This window comes from Ylistrum balloti, unplaced genomic scaffold, assembly GCF_031769215.1.
Source record: "Ylistrum balloti isolate Yb309-2 unplaced genomic scaffold, AGI_CSIRO_Ybal_v1 Utg370630, whole genome shotgun sequence".
Lineage (NCBI taxonomy): Eukaryota > Metazoa > Mollusca > Bivalvia > Pectinida > Pectinidae > Ylistrum > Ylistrum balloti.
In genome coordinates this window covers 23,700-45,564 of record NW_026782385.1, presented here as the reverse complement: position 1 = coordinate 45,564, position 21,865 = coordinate 23,700, and the positions used below count along the sequence as shown (strand labels likewise).

The window sequence follows — 21,865 nt, the reverse complement described above, 5'->3', positions numbered from 1 at the left end:
ACTTATTGGAACTTATACCATAAATTGAAATGTAAGATCCGTCAATTGTATATGGCTACTTACTGTCATTTCAAGAAATACACTCTCTGTCGGTATTTGTTGTGTTATGACACATTGTCCACTGACAATGATACCTGTCTGGGGTGTGATTGTGGCGCCACCTTTAGCAAAATATTACATGGTACATTGATATATAACATTTTTAGAATGTACAGTGTCATAGTTGTAAGGTATGTTCTTTATTGAAGAGAGGAAATATATTGTCGTTTATGAGTTACAACACACTAACTTTATGTTCTGATATATATCATGCATTTATTGAATCTGCATCAATGTTTCTGGTAAACCCATAGAAACGCTCATCTGTAAACTAACAAGACATAGATATTCTTTAGCCACCAGATATTAAAGTAAGTGATCAATTTTAACTTTACCTGCAGCTGATGCTGGATAAATATCAATCATATTGCATAGAATGTCACTTTTTCTAGAAATAACCTCTAACACTAAAACGTCATTGATAAAGACCCAAAGGTCATCTCCTCCTCCGACAGCAATAGTCTCGTTCTGAATTCCTTGGTAAACAAATCCCGCTCGGATGGCAGATGTGAATCTAAACAAATGTACCAAACTCATATGTATGGTAATTTCTTTATATCTTATTTTAGTCGCTGAATTCAAAAAGTGAATAATGGAGTTTCAACTATACGGATTATGAATTTCTAACGCTTTCAAATTGTATCATGATGACAGGTGAACTTTTTTAATTCATTTTGATATTTTTCTGGTTGTGATCAATAAACAAAATTCTCAAATTTATCGATGTCGATCGTTAAGTGAGTTCACTGCTTCCGGAGGCGTGCTTTAAATTCCTGTATACGTCTTGTGATAAAACTAGATTTTAGTTTCTTCAAGTCGCATATCCATCAAAACGAAAACCGCCATATTTGTAGTAATGCAGATAACGTTATATCGTTGTGCCCATCGTACACATACATTATTGTACCAAATTAAGTGGGGAATGATCTAAAAGAAAATTGCAATCGGCAGAGCTGATGTTATGGAAGGCATTCTAGTATATCATTTTGTTCGCTAAATGAAATAAAGTACAAGTATATCATTCTAGGAACATTTCAAAATCAAAGTAAATTCTACTTCTCACCCAAAATTATGATATTCGCCAAAGCAGTCCTTCTGGTTGTCTCCTAAACCAGCGCCATCCACAGGGAAAAATGCGTACGTTTCATACCTACCAGAATTGAAAATCGCAATAATTTAAAAAAGAGAAATGTGACAAAAATCATAATTTTCACTTTTGATGAGGTAGATTGATAAACAGCAGTGGTAGTACATTAACCCACGAAATAGTACTTTTTCGTAAATGTATTTGAATTTTTCAATAATAATAGGCTTAACGAATTAAGTAGGTTCTTTTCAAATAATATCATAATTTCTAGAATGTGAATGGATTTTTATTTATTTATTTCGTTCTTTTTATTTTACCTGTGTGTTGGTGGAACGGTTCCAATCATCGTCAGAGTAATGAAATCCTCTACCGCCAAATTAGTGGGTGGATTATCAACAAACCAGGATGAAAATGTGTCCGTGCTTGGGTTGTTAGATTTTAACAACCAAGAACCAAATGGACTGGGAACGTAAGTTGGTTTGGTGGTAATGGCAGTCTCATACCCCACGAAGTCCGGATGCGTTTGACTGAAATCATAATACTTCTCTCCGTAACAAACAAAATTCAAAAGTGTGTGTAAGTAACACATTAGTGAAATTAGAAATGAATTGGTATTGAGTTTATGCTATATAGCAATAAATTAAATATTGTCATCGTTAAAGAAAATCATTATCTAAATTATGAAAGTGATATGAATTTTTTTTAATAATATTGTTTTTGCAACAATTTGATAAAGAAAGTAAAAGGGAATTGGTACGAAGACAACAGTTGCTTTGTTAAGGATAGAAAAACCGCACTACTTACCTAAAATCATAATATATAATAGGAAGTATCCAATCATAAATGTCTTCTGGTGTGAAAGCATTGGTTGAATTCGTCGAGTTAGTTGAATTGTCATAGCTTAAGAGAGTTGGCAGTACAGCTGTAAAATATTTGAATAACAAAGAAAATAAATCATAATAGATAATGCTCTAGGATAAATATTTAGTTAAGATCATATAAGGAATAGGTTATATCACCTATCCAATCGTAATTAAAAAGCATAGAAAAAATCAACATGTCAAAATAATCATGATTCAAACTGAAATTCAATAAAGCTATGGCAAAACAACTATAAAAGGAAAATTTACATGGAAACTTCTGAAAAAGTGCAAGGATAATATCTACATTGTCCATGAAAGTTACAGACATGTCCGTGAGGTCAATGGCTTTTCCATGTAAATTGTCAATGGAATTTATTTTGTCCATGTATTTTCCCTATTTTCCGTAGAAAAATATGGTTTTCCATGAAATTTTTTCCCCCTGGAAAATGTACAGCCGGGTTAAGATAAGCTATTATTAACTCGTGTAATGAGATAACCGTATAAGTGTTCTGTCAGTAGATATATGTATTTGTTAATTTGTAAGTATATAGTTAAATGTTACTCACTTTTCTTCCTCTGTGTCCTAACTACTCCTGGTTGACTTGGAGGACTAGATGTATAGTTGGAATTTCCGTCAAGGACAGCTACAACACATACATATTCCGTGTCTGCAGTGATTCCATCATCTACCGTGAATGTGTAGGAGAACGAATCCGTTGTATTCAATCCAGTTGAATTAATGGCGTCGGATGTATTCAATCCAGTACTGTTGAATGCATTGGTTTCATTCAATCCAGTATTGTTGAAAATATCAGTTGTATTCAATCCAGAGCTGTTGAATGCATTGGTTTCATTCAATCCAGTATTGTTGAAAATATCAGTTGTATTCAATCCAGTACTGTTGAATGCATCACTTGTATTCAATCCAGTGTTGGAATTGTTGAGCGAATTCATATCCCGAATACTTGCAACTGTAGTTGTTATCACATTGCCATCTGAACTAGTGCATGTGAGTCGATATCTCCTGAAACGTATTCCAGAAAGCTTGGTTATATTACAGTTAATAAAGTCTTCTGTAGTTATATGTGGTCAGCTAAAGTTAAATCTTACTGTCCACTTTGTCAGAATTTAAAATAAAACAATAACCCTGAAGTCGTGAAGCCAAATTTGATGTCATTGTCTTCACGACAGTCGAACGTATCCCAGACAGCTTGGTTATATTATAGTAAATAAAGTCTTCTAAATGTTATTTGTGGTTAGATAATCGCAAGCTAAAGTTACATCTTACTGCCCAATTTGTCAGACTCTAAAAAAACAAAACAAAAACACTGCAGTCGTGAAGCCAAATTTGGTCTCAGTGTCTTCACGACAAACTCACTTCAACATTGTCTTTTGAAATAAATCAACAGCGAGAAAACGATCGCTTTTGACAATTTAATTTGAGGTATTTCATCCAGTGCCTTAGCAATGCTGACTTAAACAGGTTTTGTCCTACTTACTGCTTGTTTCATATAAATGGAAAATATTTCATTTAAGTGTTCCATGTTGGAAATAAGATATACTACCATGACTCAGAGTCTGTATAAGAATCTGTTGTTATATTGTCGGGTCTCCTCCAGGTCACCGTGACGTCATTGGAAGTGATTGTCGATGAAATAACGTTCACAGGAGCTGTAAAATAGAGAGAAAATCTCATGTGACAAGAGACAGTAATTTTCGTGTGCTAGTTTCATGAAAGAATTACAGTTATATGATGTTTGATGAAAAAGGAATCATATATGTCTTATATGGTCTTAATGCAAGTACCTTTATTTTTTGCGCAAAAACTCTAAAGAGTACAGCTGTCACGTATATGTTCCGAAAATCATGTCAGATTCTAATTTTGAAGAAAACTTTAAACGACATTTTATGATATATCTTACAACAAATAAAAAGTGTGGGGTCAACATTAACAAAGTACGTCGATCTTGCTGGTGTGTTGTTCGCTAGGTAGTCCAATGTAACTCCTTCAGGTGACCCACATTCTCCACCGGAAATGGCTTTATGTATCTTTTTCAGAGCTTCAATCATGTAACAATCGCAACCGATATCTTGGTTTCCTGTTAAATCACTTAAAAAAGGATAAGAAAAGAAAAATGTCAAATGTATAACGTATAAGATTATTCAGATTTGAAGATGATTTACATGTTGAATGATAAATGGTGTGGAAAAGAAAAACACATTTTAATTACTTTAATATATGTATACATGTATTCAGTTCAAGGATAAGCGTTACTAGAGGTACTTAATAATGTTTTGAAAGATATTCCGGTTTTAGCACAGGTATGTCTATTTATTCCGTCTATAACATAGGTGTGTTTATTTATTCCCGCTATGACATAAGTGTATCCATTTATTCCGGCAATAAATTATTACAGCAGTTGCTTTTAAAAAATCGACCATACTGTTTTGTTTGTAGATAATCAATGATAATATCCAATTCTAAAATCTAAAGATGCATTTGTAAGTTTTTTTCAGTGATATTCAATATCCAAATACATTCTGTATCTATATCATTTTCTATGGAGCTGTCTTTCATTATTTTAACAATTACAAAATCATCTTTCCAAGCGAGCATTTTCCTAGGTATGCTAATTCTAAATTCTGGCGAAAAACCTTAATGTACTCTATTGCACTCACAGTTTCAAGAAAGCCTTATTATCAGCTATCTGATCAAAAGTTGCTCTTTCAAATGTTTGTAGCTGATTGTCTCTTAAATCAATGGTGGAGAGTTCCGTCAAATTTTGTATCGCAGGAAAGAAGAAAATCTTATTATCAGCAAGGTCAAGTGTCTTCAGAGACCAAAGATCAGAGAACGAACCTGGTTCGATGTAACTGATGAGATTATCACTCAACAATCTGAAAGGTAAACGAAAATAGACGTTAAAACAATGTTATGATAGTCAGTACAGTGCTTTTGTTGAATGAATAAAGGATATTTAATAGTATTAATTTTGGAATCTTATATATATTTCACGAGTGTGGCTAGTATTTCGGATTTCGGTATCCTCAATTAGTTCTGAGCACTCGTGAGGATACCACATTGACAGAATCATAAGCAAAACAAAATTGGTATTTATTTATTTATTTTTTTTTTTTACAAAAGAGATGCGTTCTCTGACTTAATTCTTGATTTCAAAATTATCAATTTCCACTAGTGAATTAATTAAAAAATTCTTTTTGTGTCTATTTAATTAAAGTCAAACACTTTTATTAAGAACAAAAGTTCCTTACAAAATATATCATATATTGGTCGAAGCTTCAAACAAGCCCCCAAAAAAAAGGAATTTTATTAGGGAAGTATGCAGTTTTTGTTTGAATCGAATCTGCAATATCAGTTTAACTAAATGTAATAAAAGCATCACAATATTATTACAAATTGACAAACGGAGATTTGTTTGAATAATTGTAATTCACACTAATATTTCCGTACAGAGTTTGCATGTTGACCAGATTCCCCAAAGTTCCTTGACGAATCGTTGTGATGTTATTTCCAATTAGGTTAACGGTGATCAGATCACTCTGGTTCCGGAATGCAACCAAGGACAACTCTTTTATGTTGTTGTTCGAAATGTTGCTGAAAAATGAGAAACTTTCCTTGTGGAAAAGTGAACATCGGTCATTCTATAAACATTAAGTGCATAAATTGTGTCCAGGCCACCATTATTACATTTGATTTCAAAATTCTAATTAATAACAGGGTACATCGCTATGTTGCTGACAGGAAAATACCAACAGTTAATTCATATAGTCATTGTCTTACAGAACGCTATATCAGAGTAAATAAATAGTATATGCTGTTTAAATGTGCACTTAAATCAATTGACTAAAAACTAAAAAATGTACAGGATGGCGACTTCGATGAATATAAAGGTACATTATTTTATTTCAGTATTATTTTATTTTACAAGTTTTGATTACTTACAGATGTACAATTCCTAAATTAGCAAGGGCAGCTGTTGGATATTCTTCAATCTGATTGTCGTTTAAAAAGCTGAAAAGGAAATCAAAACCTACCAAATCTTTTTATTTTAATTTTTATGCATTCAAGTTTTTTGCATTGTTTTCTTCGTTCTGACGAGGAAAGAACAACAGCGTCTGTTTCATAAATATATAAATTTACAATTCAGAAGGTGTTCAATTCCTGATCAATCTGCTGAGAACGCATTTGTTATGGTTCGAAGTTTAACAGGATATAATATATCTAATTAATTTTGCAATAATAAAATAGGTAAATCGCATCGCAGCTAACGTTAAAAATATATATCGTTTGTGTGTACAAATCAGGTGCTCTTATGTATTACATTTATAATGAAGACCAGACTTACATTCCCGAAAGGGATGTTAGCCCATCGAATGCGTCGCTTTCCACACTTGTTATATCGTTCATACCAAGATACAAAATACCGCCGATACTGGAAGTGTTGGCAAAAACCGAAGTCGTCAAATTTGTGAGCTTGTTATTGTTAAGATATCTGTGACATAAAGGTGCGGATAAAACATTCAACTTTATCACATATTGTATGATATGATATGCACGTAATAATGCATGTCTGGCATTGTTACATAATGGGGAAACCCTACATATCCTTTTGCAACATGCTTACATTACAATCATTCCATCGATGGAATACCTCTTATTCAATTTACAATTCATACATCAGAAAGAAATGTTGTCCATCTATATTTCTGAATCTTAGAGTTTCAATGACTGATCCTAGAAACTATTCCTGTTATGTTTTAGTGATGAGTCAAGTATTACAAATTTAACTACTCCAATTATATTTACCCTTTTTATAACATATATACACTGATAATCTGTCCTACCGTCTCGATAAAAAGCTACATGTCTCTTACGTCAAGAATTGGTGTAAAAAAGTTTCATATTATCTATACAAATATATTATAAAACCCCAAATTTAGAAATGAGGACATGTTCCTTGTATCCGTTACATAATAAATCAGTATAAAACATTTGTAGCTGTTTCCCATTCTTAAGCAGTAATATTTGTCATTAAACTCAAGCATGATATACCTACATGTTACCACTGACATGGACGTCGTCGAATGCAGCTTTTCCTATGTGAGTTATATCATTAGAGTGTAGATATATGTAGCTAGCAGTAATCGATCTGAAGGCTCCAGTGGGTAAATGGGTAATTTGCATGTCATTCATGTACCTTAAAGATATTTTAAAAAGTCTTATCATATAAAGATACATATAATGACAAATTGTGATGATATGTAAATGGTAAAATAGAATGTTTAGTATTTTGACTCATTGTAGTTAACACTATTTAATTGTCTTTTCATTTTTCACGATCATTTATGTATCTACAATTTTATGTACACTGCTAGTATCAGATAATTTTGAAAATTTTGAAATGTATCGAAAATATGTATCTGTCTAGCACATCTCCTAATTTAAATTTTGGCATTGCTTATAATCATTGCTTTTCTCAACAATTTCCTGGATTTCAATATTTAGGTTCACGAACGTACTCTAGCAGGACGAAGAACCTGTACACTTACTTCACTTCAGTTTCTGATTATTCTGTATCTAGTTATAAATTTACATTGAAAATGTGCTTCTTATTTGCGTGCTTTTTTCCCATCTTTTCCATATGTCATTTTTCAGTTTTCATCATTTTGACTCGATACCATATAGTGTATTTGATAACGTGTCTTATAATTGTCTTTTAATGAAACCAAATTAAGCATCAATGCCAAACATTTAGATTATACAAGTAGATTTGTTATGTAATTGTTTAGTGATTACGCCCATTTCGTGTGAAAAAGAAAAACAAAAAATCTTAAGTAGACATAACTAAATAACCAATTTGGAATTCAGGTCAAATATTCATATCAAACCTTTTAAATATTTTAAAACATTTCATTTATTGTTGCATTGTCTATTTTTATAGTGTCATAAAAATACCATTGCTGTGCACGTATCGTATCTGTGTAACGTCCACTTACATGCTGTTAAACGTAGACGAATCGAAAGCACCTGCTTCTATTGTCGTCAATGGGTTACTTCTCAAGTCGAGGTGGCCACTAAATCTAGTATTTTTGAATGCCCCTGATCTTACCACAGTGATGGCAAAATTTCTGAGCGAGCTATGAATGGCATAAACTCAAAATAATTATTGAAGATAAGAATGTATGTTTACATTATTTCTCATTCTATAACAGTTGTGATAATTAAAGAGAGTTTTTAAATATGTCGAGTATTAGGATAACAACATTGTTTATATCCAGGAAACGAAATTTTATGGAATATAATCTGAAATGTAGTCTGTTCTCTTTAAATAGAACGCTCCTTTTGGTGTTAGTTAAAATATCATTACAATATTAGAAAACATACACACATTCTAGAATTCTTTAAAAATTCATAAATTTACAAAATTCTTAAACAAAAACAGTGACGTTTTAATAATTCTGCCTAAAAATGATTTTTTTCATATTTTACTTACAAGTAATCTGACACATACAGGTCTTCGAACGCCCCAGATGGAATTTCTGTAAAGCGATTATTTTGTAACAAAAACCTGTAGATGGTTTTTGACGAGAAATCCCCGCCCGTCGGTATTCTTGTCAGCTTGTTATTATAAAGATACCTGAAGAACATCATTATTATATTACATTAAAGCTTGGCATTGAGCAGGAAGCCTGTCTGTATAGATACATTCTAACAACCAATTCAACTGTATGGATAACTACGAGTAGCTGATCTTACCGTGTTGGTTTACACTAACAAACGGTACTTACAGATATCCGATGCGATTTGTGTGGCTGAACGTGCCATCCTCTATACAAGTGATATCATTGTCATAGGCATAAAAATGGTTGGTGAGTGGACTGTCCTTAAACATGGCTTTGGATAGCCAGCCAATGTTGTTCTGGTGAAGCAATCTGTTGAGTCACAAATTTCACAATTAAACTTAATGTTGTCATATCAACATTTCACTAATAACTACAATCAATACTTTTTAAAATTAATCTTTTAAGGTTCTGTTAGATAAGCTGAATCATGGCTATTGATAAAATGAAAGTTGAATAATCTTAAATTTACGAAATGGCATCACATATAGGTACCAAGCTACCAAGTGATTGTAAAAAGGACAAAGAAGAGAGCATTACCTTTAAATAGAAATTTTGAATTCGTTCGGCCAAAAATAAGTCAAAATGTATCATGTATCTGATAAGTACAAAATCCAAATTTAATAAAATAGATGAAAAAAAAAAAACTAAATGGGGAAATGCGCTAACTGCAACATTCACGATCTTTTTCTACAGCGCCACCAACATAGACAGCCTTCCACCAGGCTTTATGACAAGCGTGATAAGTTCAAATTTTCTATTATCATTATGAGTTTTCAATTCTGGATAGCAACATCGCTGCACCCCCAACCTATGTTTTTTACGAGCAGTTGATTCGATATTCCAGAGCCAGCTAGAGCCATTTTAACTTCTTTTCGCGCATGAAGAGGTCAGCTGAGCTGACGTACAAATTCAAAACACAAATGATTCAGGTTGATGAAAGGTTTACGGTTTTCATAGTGATCTCATTAGAAATATATTCTTTGTGGGATATGAAGTTGGGTGTGTTTGATGTTTGTTAGTTTGCCCGTTGGTTCCGTTGTTGTATATCTTGTTCTCGTTTGAGACCGTGACATTACTTACTTGGCTTGACCAATATTTATATGGTGGGTGTTGTCGATGAGGTAGAAGACGTTTACTCTTCCGAAACACCTGGTCTTATTCTTATCATACTTGTTTTAATAGTCTCCGTGAAATTCTTTCTTTTGTTCATGTTTTATCCTAGCTTTTGTAATTTGAGTTAGGATTATAATTGTGTTGACATAATGGTATTGTTTGTTTTTTGTTGTTTGCTTGTTTGCTGATTTCAAAAGAATGTCAAGTATTTGTGTATATTCTGAACGTCGACGCTATTCGAATAAAGACAAAGACTGGTAATTCCTTGCGGTATAAATGAGTTACCAGCAAATCCACCTTATTTGCACACAACATACATCTGTATTCTTTTGTACGATATGTAAACAAAAACAATAACACACTACAGTTTTATCACGTGTAATATCAGTTGTGAAACAGGCGTAGTTATTGGATAAATGCAGCATCGCCTGAAATTGATGATGCCTTATATATACTTACAGTGTTGTCAGTGAGGTACAGTTGGAAAAAGCTGTTTCTGGTATGTAGTCGATCTTGTTATTTCCAAGGTGGAGATAATAAAGCTTGTTCAAATTAGTGAACGGGTTTTCATGAGTAAATCTAAAACAGTTGTTTGGTAAATGTCTGAAAAGAAACAAAAAAGTCGACAGTTCAATAAACTCCGTAAAAGTAAAAAAAAAAAAGAATAAAGAAAAGAAAAAAACAAATAATTTGTTAAAACAAGGAGTCTGCCGTTGTCATAAAACTATTTTGTACCGCTTCCTGACAAAATTCCACGTTTCGCAAGTTTTATCCAGGAAGAAATCATAGTACATTGTATTTTAACGAATATTGTTTCAATGCAATTGGAAATCAGAAATGCTAGATATCAATTTTAATAACAATTTGCCCTGGCAAAAGCTTTACCAAATATCTATCAGAAAAAGTTAACCCTAACTAACATCTTGCCTGGATTGATCAATATTTATATGACGAATATTGCATGAAGCATAAGACGCTTACCTTTCTGGAGCGTCTTATTGTCCCTATACTTTAAGGGTCTCAGAGTATACCTTTTCTTTGATCAAGTATAGTTCAAGTTTCATACAATTTGTGTTAAGATTATGAGTTTTGTTACTTTTTATCGGAAGTATTTAATTTCAAACGAACACTTTTGATCTGATAAAGATCCTAATGTGTGTCGTATTTAGAATGTTGAATTGAAATTAAGTTGTTTTTGTACTTACAAATAGGTTACAGATCGTGGGAAAACGCCATTTTCAATTGTGATGATCATATTGCCATCCATTCTTCTGTAAATAGATACATTTCTGATTTATTAGTGCCAGATAATAATTTCAGACAAGTTTTTATTTAAAATCTTATTTAGTAGCCTTGATAGTTATGATCCGTAATCCCATTTTGGAACGTGACACAACTTACTCGAATTGACCAAACTTTGCCTGGCGGATGTCATCGATGAAAGAAAAGAAGCTAACCTTCTCGGAAGACTTGATTTTATTTTGCTTGTACTTTTTCATGAGTTACCGTGCGAACTATTTTAACATTTTGAACCAGTTTCCTTACATTTCTGTTTTGATTGTTTCTGAATTATGATTGCGTTAATATATTAGTAAGTTCTTTGCTTCTTTATAAAAGATGAAATGATCTCATATATTTATATATATTATCTGATCTACACAAAATTATATCACGTGTTCATAAACACTACTATTCTTTATACAATTCACTACAGGAAAATGTACAAAAATATCTCCACTGGGACGATCAGCCACCATAACACAAACCCGGTTATTTGTTTATCTTTTTTAGATGTTCAGTGATTTTATCCCATCAAATCCTGTCACAACTATACCAAGACAAATAATATGAGTCTATGATACTTTTAAAACACCTACATGTGTGTCAGTTGAAGATTTCCAAAGATGCCGGCTTCTAGGATGGTGAGGTCACATCGGTGCATCGTCAGTTCTCGAAGGCTTGGCATGTCCGTCATTTTCGGTACCCTCGAGAATGTAGTATAGCTCAGGTCACTGTTTGGATTATAAACAAGTTAGAACAATTTCAACAGTTTCATTATCACTTTAGTCATCAGCAAACTTCTTTACATCACATTTGTTTAATTTTGTGTTTCCAGATATTGCAGTTTATCAAAGTGTCATTACTCTCATTGTTTGTGTTATCAAAATAATAAAAATAATAATCTTCTTTGAATATTTAAAAATAAAACAAGTGATCGATGTCAAACTTACATTCGATACAAACGTTTCAAACAATCTAAGGTTCCATCTACAAAGGTTTCGTCATTTAAAAGAGCATTTCCGGACAATCTTAAATCTCGTAGGTTTTGAAGGTCACACAAATCAAGTCGATTAATACCTTTGATGCCATTGTTAGAAGCGTCTCTGTTAACAGAACAAGTTCTTGTATTGCTTTATGATAAGCAAAAACTTCACGTTTTAATGTAATGGAGTGAAATTTCGAACTATTTTTATTGAATATTTGATTTATAGCATATTTTGTTTTAGGTTATGAAAAAGGCTGCCATGTATTTAAAGTGAATGGAAAGGAGCGATTGAAATTAACAGTAAACAAAATCAGAAAAAGCGGGAAAAACATTTCTTGCAGAAGATATAGACCTCTCAGAAAAATTGCTATTCTATTACTCAAAAAGATACAACAAATGGTGACCTTGGTGACTTATATTTACGAGTAGAATAAAAAAAAAAGCAGAAAAAACATTAATTCGTTGAACATACAGAAATGCTATGTTTGGAGTCGATTTCCAGAGTTTAAAATCTCTTTCCTTTCTGATATGTAACGTTATCGCATTTGGAAAGAAATCCTGGTCACCATAGAGTGTAAGGTTGGTAATCCGGTTGTTGTCAATCTGCCTGTAATTAATCAATTCAAGAATTCACAATTAATTCGTTTGTATTGTTTTTATTCCAGCAAAACATCAAATATGTTTTGTTTCGATGTACTGTGAACTAAGGGTCATTGGTACCTTCAAATGTGTCAATCTAAAGAAGAGGATAGACAAAATATGTATACATATACTTACACAGATTGTAGTTTGTCATATTGTTGTTCTGACAACACGCCATGAGGGAAAGTGGTCAACGCATTATCACTCAGCCACCTTGGCAAAATAGATTAAGCATCCTTGTTATCACTTTGTTGTATAGAGGACATTTTGATAGCATCACAAGGTTACTGTCAACTTAAATTGAAACATAGACCAGACCTTATGAAACCTGTATATACATAAACTAAGTTTGTTCTTTGTACATAATTTCCTTTTATCTAAATGTGTCTTTTTTCAATTGAAAATCTAATATTTTGCTTGAAAATAATGTTTTAAGTAACGCAATCAGCACAAGGAAAATGACTCTTAAAGGGTAAGAACATACAAGTACGAGTCTATTTTTTTCTTAGTTATTACGAAAAACGAGTCATTTCTTAATTAGGGTACATATCGTTTCTGGCAGATCAAATTATTAGATATTTGAAGATATACTTTGATACCTATCTCATCCTTGGCCTGTTATGCAGTAAATTTGTTCATGTAATATTTTCTGTGTATGTCACTAGCACAATTTACCCTGGAGCATTTCTCATTGGCCGAGCCACTTCCACAAAAATGATGTCATATATAATGGGTACAATGATGGTAAGTAATGGCTGCCACTATTGGATTTGTACCTCATCCTTTCTACTTTAAAATCTGTGTGCATGTGATTTCTCACTTTTTTTGGAGGAAGGGGTTGGGTGAGGTGGGGATTGGTGGGGGTGGTGTTGGGGGTTGGGGGTTGGGGGGTTCTTGTTATATCTTAAATTTATTTTCTCTTTTGTTCGGTAAGGTTCACAAAAAAAAACTTAAAAGAAATTTCCCATGCCATGAAAACTCATAACTTCAAATTCAATTATCTATAGTTAGGACGTATATTTATAATCTTTTTTATCTGCGAATTTAATTTTTTTTATTTTTTGGAATGATTGACGAATGGTATCTTTGATCGTGAAAATGTGTTGACCAGTTCAATGTATGAAATGCTCTTGACAATATAGCTGTTTTAAGGTTGTTGTTGTTGTTGATGTGACAGAGAGCGGAACATTCTATGTTTAAAAGACTATTTACTTACAAATTAGTGAGGTTGCCATTAATATCTTTAAACGCTTTGTAGAAAACAGTTGTCAGACCGTTCCCCTGTTGTTGGCTGTGAACACGTAGAGTGTGTAATGCTGGTAAATCTACTAAACTGTTTTCCTCCAGAGCTGTTAAACGGTTTTTCACCAAGTCCCTGGATGTGATGCAAAGGATTTTTTTAATTTGTTTTTTATATGTATATAATTCTGTTTGAAAAACCAAATGCAACATTATTGTAACTCTTCATTTCTCATTTATATTTCGGAAACGGTATATCAAGGTATGATGGTATTTATTCATTATAAATGAATACTTACAAATGTACTAAGTTCTGAATTTTGGCAAAAACGCCGTTATATAGCCGATTCAACAAATTGTTATGCAGCTCTCTGTAACAAAATTAAGAATTGTATGTTAGATATTAGATATTTTAGATTTTCACTCTATGAGATACACACAAAAATTAGATATTCATTGTTGATATTAAATATGCAATTATTTCACAACATTTCAATAGTTGTCTTTTTACCAGATAATTATAATAGGATAAGAATCATTAACTGAAGTGTTGTAATTAACAACGTAGCATATTGTAATCATGTGTTTACAATATTAACAGTTGTCCCAGCTGCGATAACGCGAAAGGCTCTATGTAATCAATGTTATTGTTGCTCAGGTTTCTGAAATGAAAAAAAAAATGTATCAGTTAAGTCCCTTAGACGGGAAAGGAATTTCGTTACAAATACAACTTTCGTCATGCATGTTAGACTTCCCAACAAACTGTCATCGTGAATTATGATTGATAGTTCATTTTGTTAATCTATGTAGAACTTTTCTTCGATTGACAAGTCTACATAAAGTAATCTGCATGAATTATGTTATTATGCATCGATTTTGGGAAGAAGAGACATCATGGAAGATTTATTTGAACTTCTGCTAAATCGTTAAATATTTTAACAGTCTTTTATCATATAATATAATAAAATATTTTGAAATATAATCAATGTAATAAAATGTAATGACTATACATACAGATGTTTTAATTGTGACGTTGCTAAATAAGACAAGTGCCTCTTAGATATCCCTCTAATATTGTTGTCATCCAAACTCCTGTAAATAAGAATTACATATTTTCAGGGTTTTCTTTTTCTAATTTCAATAACCAAGGAAGACGGGGAAAGGTAAATGTTAAATGATTGTTGAAAATTTAGTACTATAGCACTACTAAATTTCTGTTTCGATTTGAGAGAAACGCCTCAAAGTTAAAGACATTTAAATTCAATTTAATAATTTAATTCAATTAACTGAAAACTGAAAAAATGATATTACGGTTCGAACTCTTTATTACTGACATAAATGTTCAATTTGCAATGTTTATCAATGCAGTATATTGTTTTCCTACGAAATCTATTCCGAAAGTATATACTAATTTGCATGATTGACCATGACATAAATGAACTGGGTTTTTTTTAAAAAAACATCGTATCATCAAGACGAAATTACGAAATCTCGCATAAGTATTTAGCTGTCAAATTTTCAGAACATGTTAACAATATTTTACAATCTCTACTTACAGAAACACCAAACTATCAACTCCAGCAAGCGATGTTCCTGGTATATATCTTAACTGGTTCCGGCTTAAGGCACTGTAGATACCATAGTTTAAGCATAACGTATTAGTATAAACGCAAAGAAAGGAATATTCTTCCTGTTATTTCGGAACATTTTCTTCGGGTTGGTAATATGAATACAACAGTAGATCTTATAACACAACCAGTAGAAGATTAAAAAGTGACGATTCGATGCCTAACGAGTATCTAACGCGTCTAACTTTATACCGTACAAAGAAATAGAATATTTCTCATTGAGATCACCCTGGCGACCATAAAACGTTCCCGTTATTTTTATAAACCTGCATCGTTTCAAACCATGTGTTACGAGTTTGTCCGTCAACAGGGATATTGCTATACAGAAATGGAAAATTCAAAATATGGTAATTGAAATCACGCTTATTATACAGCTTGGTTTCGTTCTAGGAAAAGATCTAGATAAAGTGACGATCAACTAAACTTGTCCAATGAAATTTGCATGATGACTTAATCTTCCATCGCGCTTATTTATACAGTGATTCCATTATACAAAAACCACGCTGTTATTGGCCAGTTCCATGGGACGGGATCAATTGTATAATTTATCATCTGACCAAAGACGACGTCAAGAAATATACGACAGGGGAAAATATGAAATCATTATTTAGCATATGTATTCAACTTTTATGCGGATTTGATCAAAGTTTACACAGAAAACAATCAGCAGGAAAGAATTAGATTGCGAGCAATAAGCAGTTGGCTGTGAGCACCAAGTGGATACAGTATAGCGGGCAGTGAGCAGTAGTGAGGTAGTCAGGATGGTCCAATAACTATCCTTATTACAACGTAAGTGTAAATTAACTTGATTTCATATAGAGACAAATCATATGACTTACATATATTCCAACTGGCTTCCATTAAAAAATCCATCTGTTATATAAGCAATTCTATTCTGAATCAAAGACCTGAAATATGATGATTTAATAGAATGGAGACATTACGAAGTACACAGTCTGTTCTCTACAATAATATCTGGAATATACTCGTATAGCAGTATCTAATGTTAGGTATCAATGTAGTTTGGCATTTATAAAAAGCCTTTATCATTTCATTGGAAAAAATAAAGTACTGAAATGAAACATTTCAAATGAGGGATAAATTTCATCAAATTTTATAACCGTCGTTTGTGTGGGTTAAAATGTTATTCTGTCACATTGATTTCACGGGATCATTTTTACTTTAAGTTGCTTCCTTTAAGGGAACGTTATAATTGAAATAAAAGGAACTTCAGCTAAACATGATGTTTTATCACCACTGTTTGTTATGAATCCGTATTGTGTTAATGAAATGTCCACTGACATAGGAATGTGACATTAAATTATTAAATGAAATATAAGCAATGTAGCAAAACACTGTTCATTTGCCACTAAATCCTCTTAATATATCGAAAATGACACGAAGAAACTTAAAAAAAGAGAATATGAGTATCGTATAAACGTTAATTTTTTCTTCTCCTGTGGAATAAAGCAAATAAGACGACAATGTTGACGTGTTTTTGTACTACAGTTGTTTCATAAAAACTGTAATATACTGTATATTTAAAGCAGCTGTAGTATACATACATAATAAGCATAAGTTTATTCGGGTCATATTTCTTGATTGAAAAAAAAAACAATAAAAAATGCCAACATGTCAACAAAATCATAATCAAAACTCATACAAAGTAAAACTAGGGCAAATTATGAACAAAAAGGAGATTTAAAAGGAAACACTTGAAAAAAGTCTATATTCATAATTGTTTCAGGTTAGACGTACCATACATAGTAGCTTTAAAAATGTGTGCATTTGTACACTGTGCACAAATGTTTCAGATAATGCATAATATACTAAACGGATAAAGAAACGCAGGGTGAACTTTAAACCAGAAATTAAGTATGATATCGGGCTTCATTTAAAACGAAATTTTGTATACTTACAGATAGATTAAAGCTTAAAAATTTCCAAAGTCTGTATTTTGCATCTGACAATTGGTTTAGAGGTACTAACGATTAAATTGAATGGACCCATAGGATTTTGAAACTGAAATTTTACTGAGTCATCAATATCTTGTGTGTCCGCCGTTTGCTGTGGTCACGGCCCTTGTTCTTCTGGTCATAGAGTTCATGAGAGCGTTAATCCGTCTTATGGGGATGTTGTCCCACTCTTCAACCAGAGCTCTGGTCAACTGCTCTCGAGTAGCAGGGGATGGCTGGCTCTTTCGAACCTGTCTATCCAACTGTTCCCAAAGATGCTCGATCGGGGACAAATCAGGGTTATATGGCGGCCAATCTAGTGGTTGAATGTTAATGTTGGCCAGAAAGACTTGGCAAATCCTTGCTACGTGGGGCCTAGCATTATCCTGCTGGGGGGGTTAGATTATGCTGCTGTAAGAAAGGGATAACATGGGTCGGAGGATCTCATATCTATACTAAGCTGCTGTTAAATTGCCATCAATAACAACCAATTGTGATTTTAACCAGTGTGAGATTCCTCCCTACACCATTACTGAACCGCCCCCAAACCTATCCTTCTCTACAACGCAAGCGTCCGTAAAACGGACCAGAACAACACGGTGCACGAGATTCTTGTTTTTCCTTCCTCCATTTACCAGAGCTTCGTACTGTACCATGACTAAATTTTCGATACATGACAAGGTGTAATATGACCTAATTACTCAATCCACAAAGTTTCATTTTATTTGGAGAACGCGTTTTCAAAATATCGGAATAAATATTACCCTGCGTGTCTTTATCCTTTCAGTATATATATTAGTTTCATGGAAAATGTATCATACATCTCAGATAAGATAGTTTTTACTCACAGTCGTTTCAGAGATGCTGGCCATTCTATTTTAGGCGTAACACTCGAGAAATATAGCGCATTGTCAGCAAGCATCCTATATAAATTGAAAACAATTGAAAATACATTATAGAATGAAAAATTATCATTTTGGATAACGATAATTGGCTATTTCATGAAGGGGGGGGGGGGGGGGGTTAAAAAGCATAGAGAACAGGTCGATATAGAAATGATTATATATTACCTTAACAAAATGTTTGCACGTTTAAAAAACTATGGTATCATTCATATCAGTTATTTAAAAAAAAAAATTAAATCGTGGGCTTGAACATTTTTCCAAACCACGTTTCCTAGAGTTGAGATATATTGTCAATTCTCTTTCTATTCCATGTATGGTTTTTGAATCAGCCGATTTTATATCACTTACATTTTAGTCATTGCAGTTGCCGAAATGTCAGGGAACATTCTCAAGCCCGTCCTGGTAACGATTCTGGAAAGATAACATATACTTTGGAAAAAGGCATACATGACACAAACAGGAAACGTCGATATATTCGCATTCTGCAACATATTTAATTAGTCACGAGGAATGTATGACTTTCATGGTTACATATAATCTCACGTAATTTTTTAGTGGCAAGTATCTTTTATGATGTTTAATGGTATATGCTAACAGGATTTCTGTAATTTTTGTTTCAAATTATCGGAGTTAGGAAATGATTTATGGTAAAATGGTTCACTCACAGTTCCTCCAATACTGTCAACAAATCTAAGGATCCTTGCCCAAACTCAACAAATTCAGGAACATCAATGATGATTCTGAAACAACAATATTAGGAAGAAGCTGAAAATATTTATATATATTTTTACAACCATTTAGAACATTTGCAAGTATTGCTATACATCATAAGAATACAAAAATAGAAAATAAAGGGTTATAAAACAGGTTGAAATGGAAATATAAGCTTTATTTTCTATTTATGACTGATCAAGATTCGTTAAAACAATATGCCCAGGTTATCACAACGTTTTAGCTGCGAGTTTTCAATACATGTGTACCTTTGTACGTTCGTAATTGGGTGACGAGATGTTTTTCTTATATTCATACTCACATTTTAGTTATGGTAGATGGCGCCTCAAAGGATTCAGGTGTAAGGCGAGTGAACGTTTGAAGCTGTAAGTGACTTTAATACAAAATATTTAATTACCTATTTGTTCTGACAACATTAGACAATCCTGAGATAAGAAAGGCCGCCTTTCATATTTTAAATTAAAAATTGCTACGTTAAATTATCAATAATATCTCAGAAAAATCTTCTTAGCTTTAAGTATTTTATCGAGACACTCTATAATCTAAAGCTAATCTTAATCTATAGAATAACTTACACATTTCCTCTGCACTTGCTGACGGTCTTAAGTCTGGTATCACATGAACATCCGGTACATTGTTTCAGTGACATACTGTAGCTTCCAGTATTTAGGAAGTAGTGGTCATGGATGGATGAGTGCGCACTCCATAACCCCCAGAACCTATCGGACGCTGAGCCACGGATATATAATTTACATTAGAAAGGTAAACAAACATAACTCAAGAAATCATATTAGATAAACGATTCTGAAAAATTAGAAAAAATATGTATATAAACAGGTCTACGTACGGTGTGAACTTTTTAATGGATGGGTATAGCAACTTCACAAACAACACAAGTTAATAGGACCAGAAAAGTTAAATGTATGGTTTGAATGCTTATACTTACATTTGACCTCGGTATATGACCTTGTGGTGATTACCTTTACACTGGCAACGTTTTGCGTTCTGTATTTTATCTTGATATTACTGTATATATATTTAATGTTTGCCATTTGAAATATAATAAATATGATCCTGATCTTTAAAATGACGACCTTGACATTTGTGTCGCAATAAGTTTCAAACATCGATCAAATTTATTTGATCAGTTCATACTATTTCACCAGCATGAAAGTCATCTTAACCCTGGACCTGTGAATTGTGAACTTTCTTTATTTGATTACGATTACCCACACCAGACAGAGATACGGTTATCTTTGTACCATTGATACTATCTTTGAAATTGAGATATTACATCTAGTCGTGAATTTCAAGTTTAGTATATGATAAAATCTATATCACACAGCTTTTTTTTTTTTTTTATTTTGTAATTATTATTTTTCAAAATTGCCATCAATTATACTTGATAGTATATTCATATCCATATATTAGAAATCAAAACTCAATATAGTTATCAATATTGAATAAGTAATACACACGGCAATAGTGTTATACACACAATATTTGCTTACTATCGTAGCTAATCCCGTGAATTGAATGTCTAAGGTTCCAATATTCTGCTCCGTACCAGTATCCAGTTACAAAGTTGTGTGCCACGATACAGAGAATAACGAATACGCCAAGAGTATCCATCCAGACTGAATGTATCTCTGTTCCGTTCACTGCGATGATACGTATATTAATGGATCACATGTAACGGTGCCCCTCTTCCACAATGATCTTCAAACCACATTTGATAAAAGACAAATTTTTACAAATTAATAAAGTTGTTCTTTCTTATGATAAAAATATAATATTTAAATCGATAGTAATTTGATAATCTTAACTGCATTAAAATTTCAGATGTTTCATTCTCTCCTTTTCCTCTTTTTTTGGTTTTTCATGTTTTGTTTTGTTTTTTGTTTTTTTTATTCTTTTTTGTTTTGTTTTTTTTGTTTTGTTTGTTTGTTTGTTTGTTTTTGTTTGTTTGTTTGTTTGTTTGTTTTTTTTTTTTTTTTTTTTTGCTTTTTGGTTTTTTTTGGGTTTGTTAAGAATATATATATTAAAAAGCGAAATATGCATCAAAATTTATAAATTTATGATATGAAATAAGACAAAGGATGAAGAAATGTAAATGATTAAGTACATTGTATCTAAATTTGTATAGAGTAAGTTTTCTAAAGGTCTTTGTGCTAGGCGTACATAATAACACTGATTAAGATGATGTATAACATTATTATGAAACCAACATGAAAAAGCTTTCTCTTTATCTAAAAACTATACTTAATTTCATACAACAAGAATGATATACTTGTACCTATAATAGTTTCTCCTTGATTTAACAACACCTGGCCATGTCGATACGCATCATTGAACATACTTGTGCACTTAATATGATGGTATCATTCGCATTAGTATTTCATATAGTATATGTGATGTGTTATTTCAATTTGTTTAAAGTAAGTTAAATTAAGTGCACATGTATGTTCTATGGTATGTATTAATTAATTTTACCGAAATGATAGAAAAAGTATGTCGCACAATCTTCCGTCATCTGGGTTATACACTGAATACGTTTTAATGAAGGAGATATGGTTGCATGGGCTATATAAATGTCATATTACTCCTAATGTCCTATCAAAAGCATTCAGAATATTGAATGCACAACTGCTATATCTCTCAAGTCATTATAAAGCTTTTATTTTCTGAAGT

At 32.4% G+C, this 21,865-nt stretch overlaps 1 protein-coding gene across 1 annotated transcript in view; it reads right to left on the bottom strand.

Annotated features, from left to right (window-relative positions):
* Nucleotides 1–20,806, bottom strand: part of LOC132557141 (uncharacterized) — a 41,587-nt gene extending 20,781 nt beyond the window's left edge. The window contains exons 1-31 of the mRNA XM_060221631.1: nt 20,686–20,806; nt 19,750–19,903; nt 19,108–19,182; nt 18,791–18,853; nt 18,386–18,460; nt 16,422–16,490; nt 14,969–15,046; nt 14,545–14,616; nt 14,254–14,325; nt 13,932–14,090; nt 12,851–12,928; nt 12,546–12,680; nt 12,039–12,191; nt 11,685–11,819; nt 11,013–11,078; nt 10,267–10,410; nt 8,860–9,003; nt 8,565–8,708; nt 8,068–8,208; nt 7,128–7,268; nt 6,417–6,563; nt 6,014–6,082; nt 4,729–4,947; nt 3,972–4,159; nt 3,615–3,720; nt 2,616–3,073; nt 1,991–2,108; nt 1,504–1,713; nt 1,163–1,249; nt 435–613; nt 64–161 (exon numbers count right to left, since the gene is read on the bottom strand). Of these exons, the coding sequence (XP_060077614.1) occupies nt 64–161; nt 435–613; nt 1,163–1,249; nt 1,504–1,713; nt 1,991–2,108; nt 2,616–3,073; nt 3,615–3,720; nt 3,972–4,159; nt 4,729–4,947; nt 6,014–6,082; nt 6,417–6,563; nt 7,128–7,268; nt 8,068–8,208; nt 8,565–8,708; nt 8,860–9,003; nt 10,267–10,410; nt 11,013–11,078; nt 11,685–11,819; nt 12,039–12,191; nt 12,546–12,680; nt 12,851–12,928; nt 13,932–14,090; nt 14,254–14,325; nt 14,545–14,616; nt 14,969–15,046; nt 16,422–16,490; nt 18,386–18,460; nt 18,791–18,853; nt 19,108–19,182; nt 19,750–19,903; nt 20,686–20,806 (4,098 nt within the window). The remainder of the gene's footprint in view (nt 1–63; nt 162–434; nt 614–1,162; nt 1,250–1,503; nt 1,714–1,990; nt 2,109–2,615; nt 3,074–3,614; nt 3,721–3,971; nt 4,160–4,728; nt 4,948–6,013; nt 6,083–6,416; nt 6,564–7,127; nt 7,269–8,067; nt 8,209–8,564; nt 8,709–8,859; nt 9,004–10,266; nt 10,411–11,012; nt 11,079–11,684; nt 11,820–12,038; nt 12,192–12,545; nt 12,681–12,850; nt 12,929–13,931; nt 14,091–14,253; nt 14,326–14,544; nt 14,617–14,968; nt 15,047–16,421; nt 16,491–18,385; nt 18,461–18,790; nt 18,854–19,107; nt 19,183–19,749; nt 19,904–20,685) is intronic.
* Between the last annotated feature and the right edge of the window lie 1,059 nt (nt 20,807–21,865).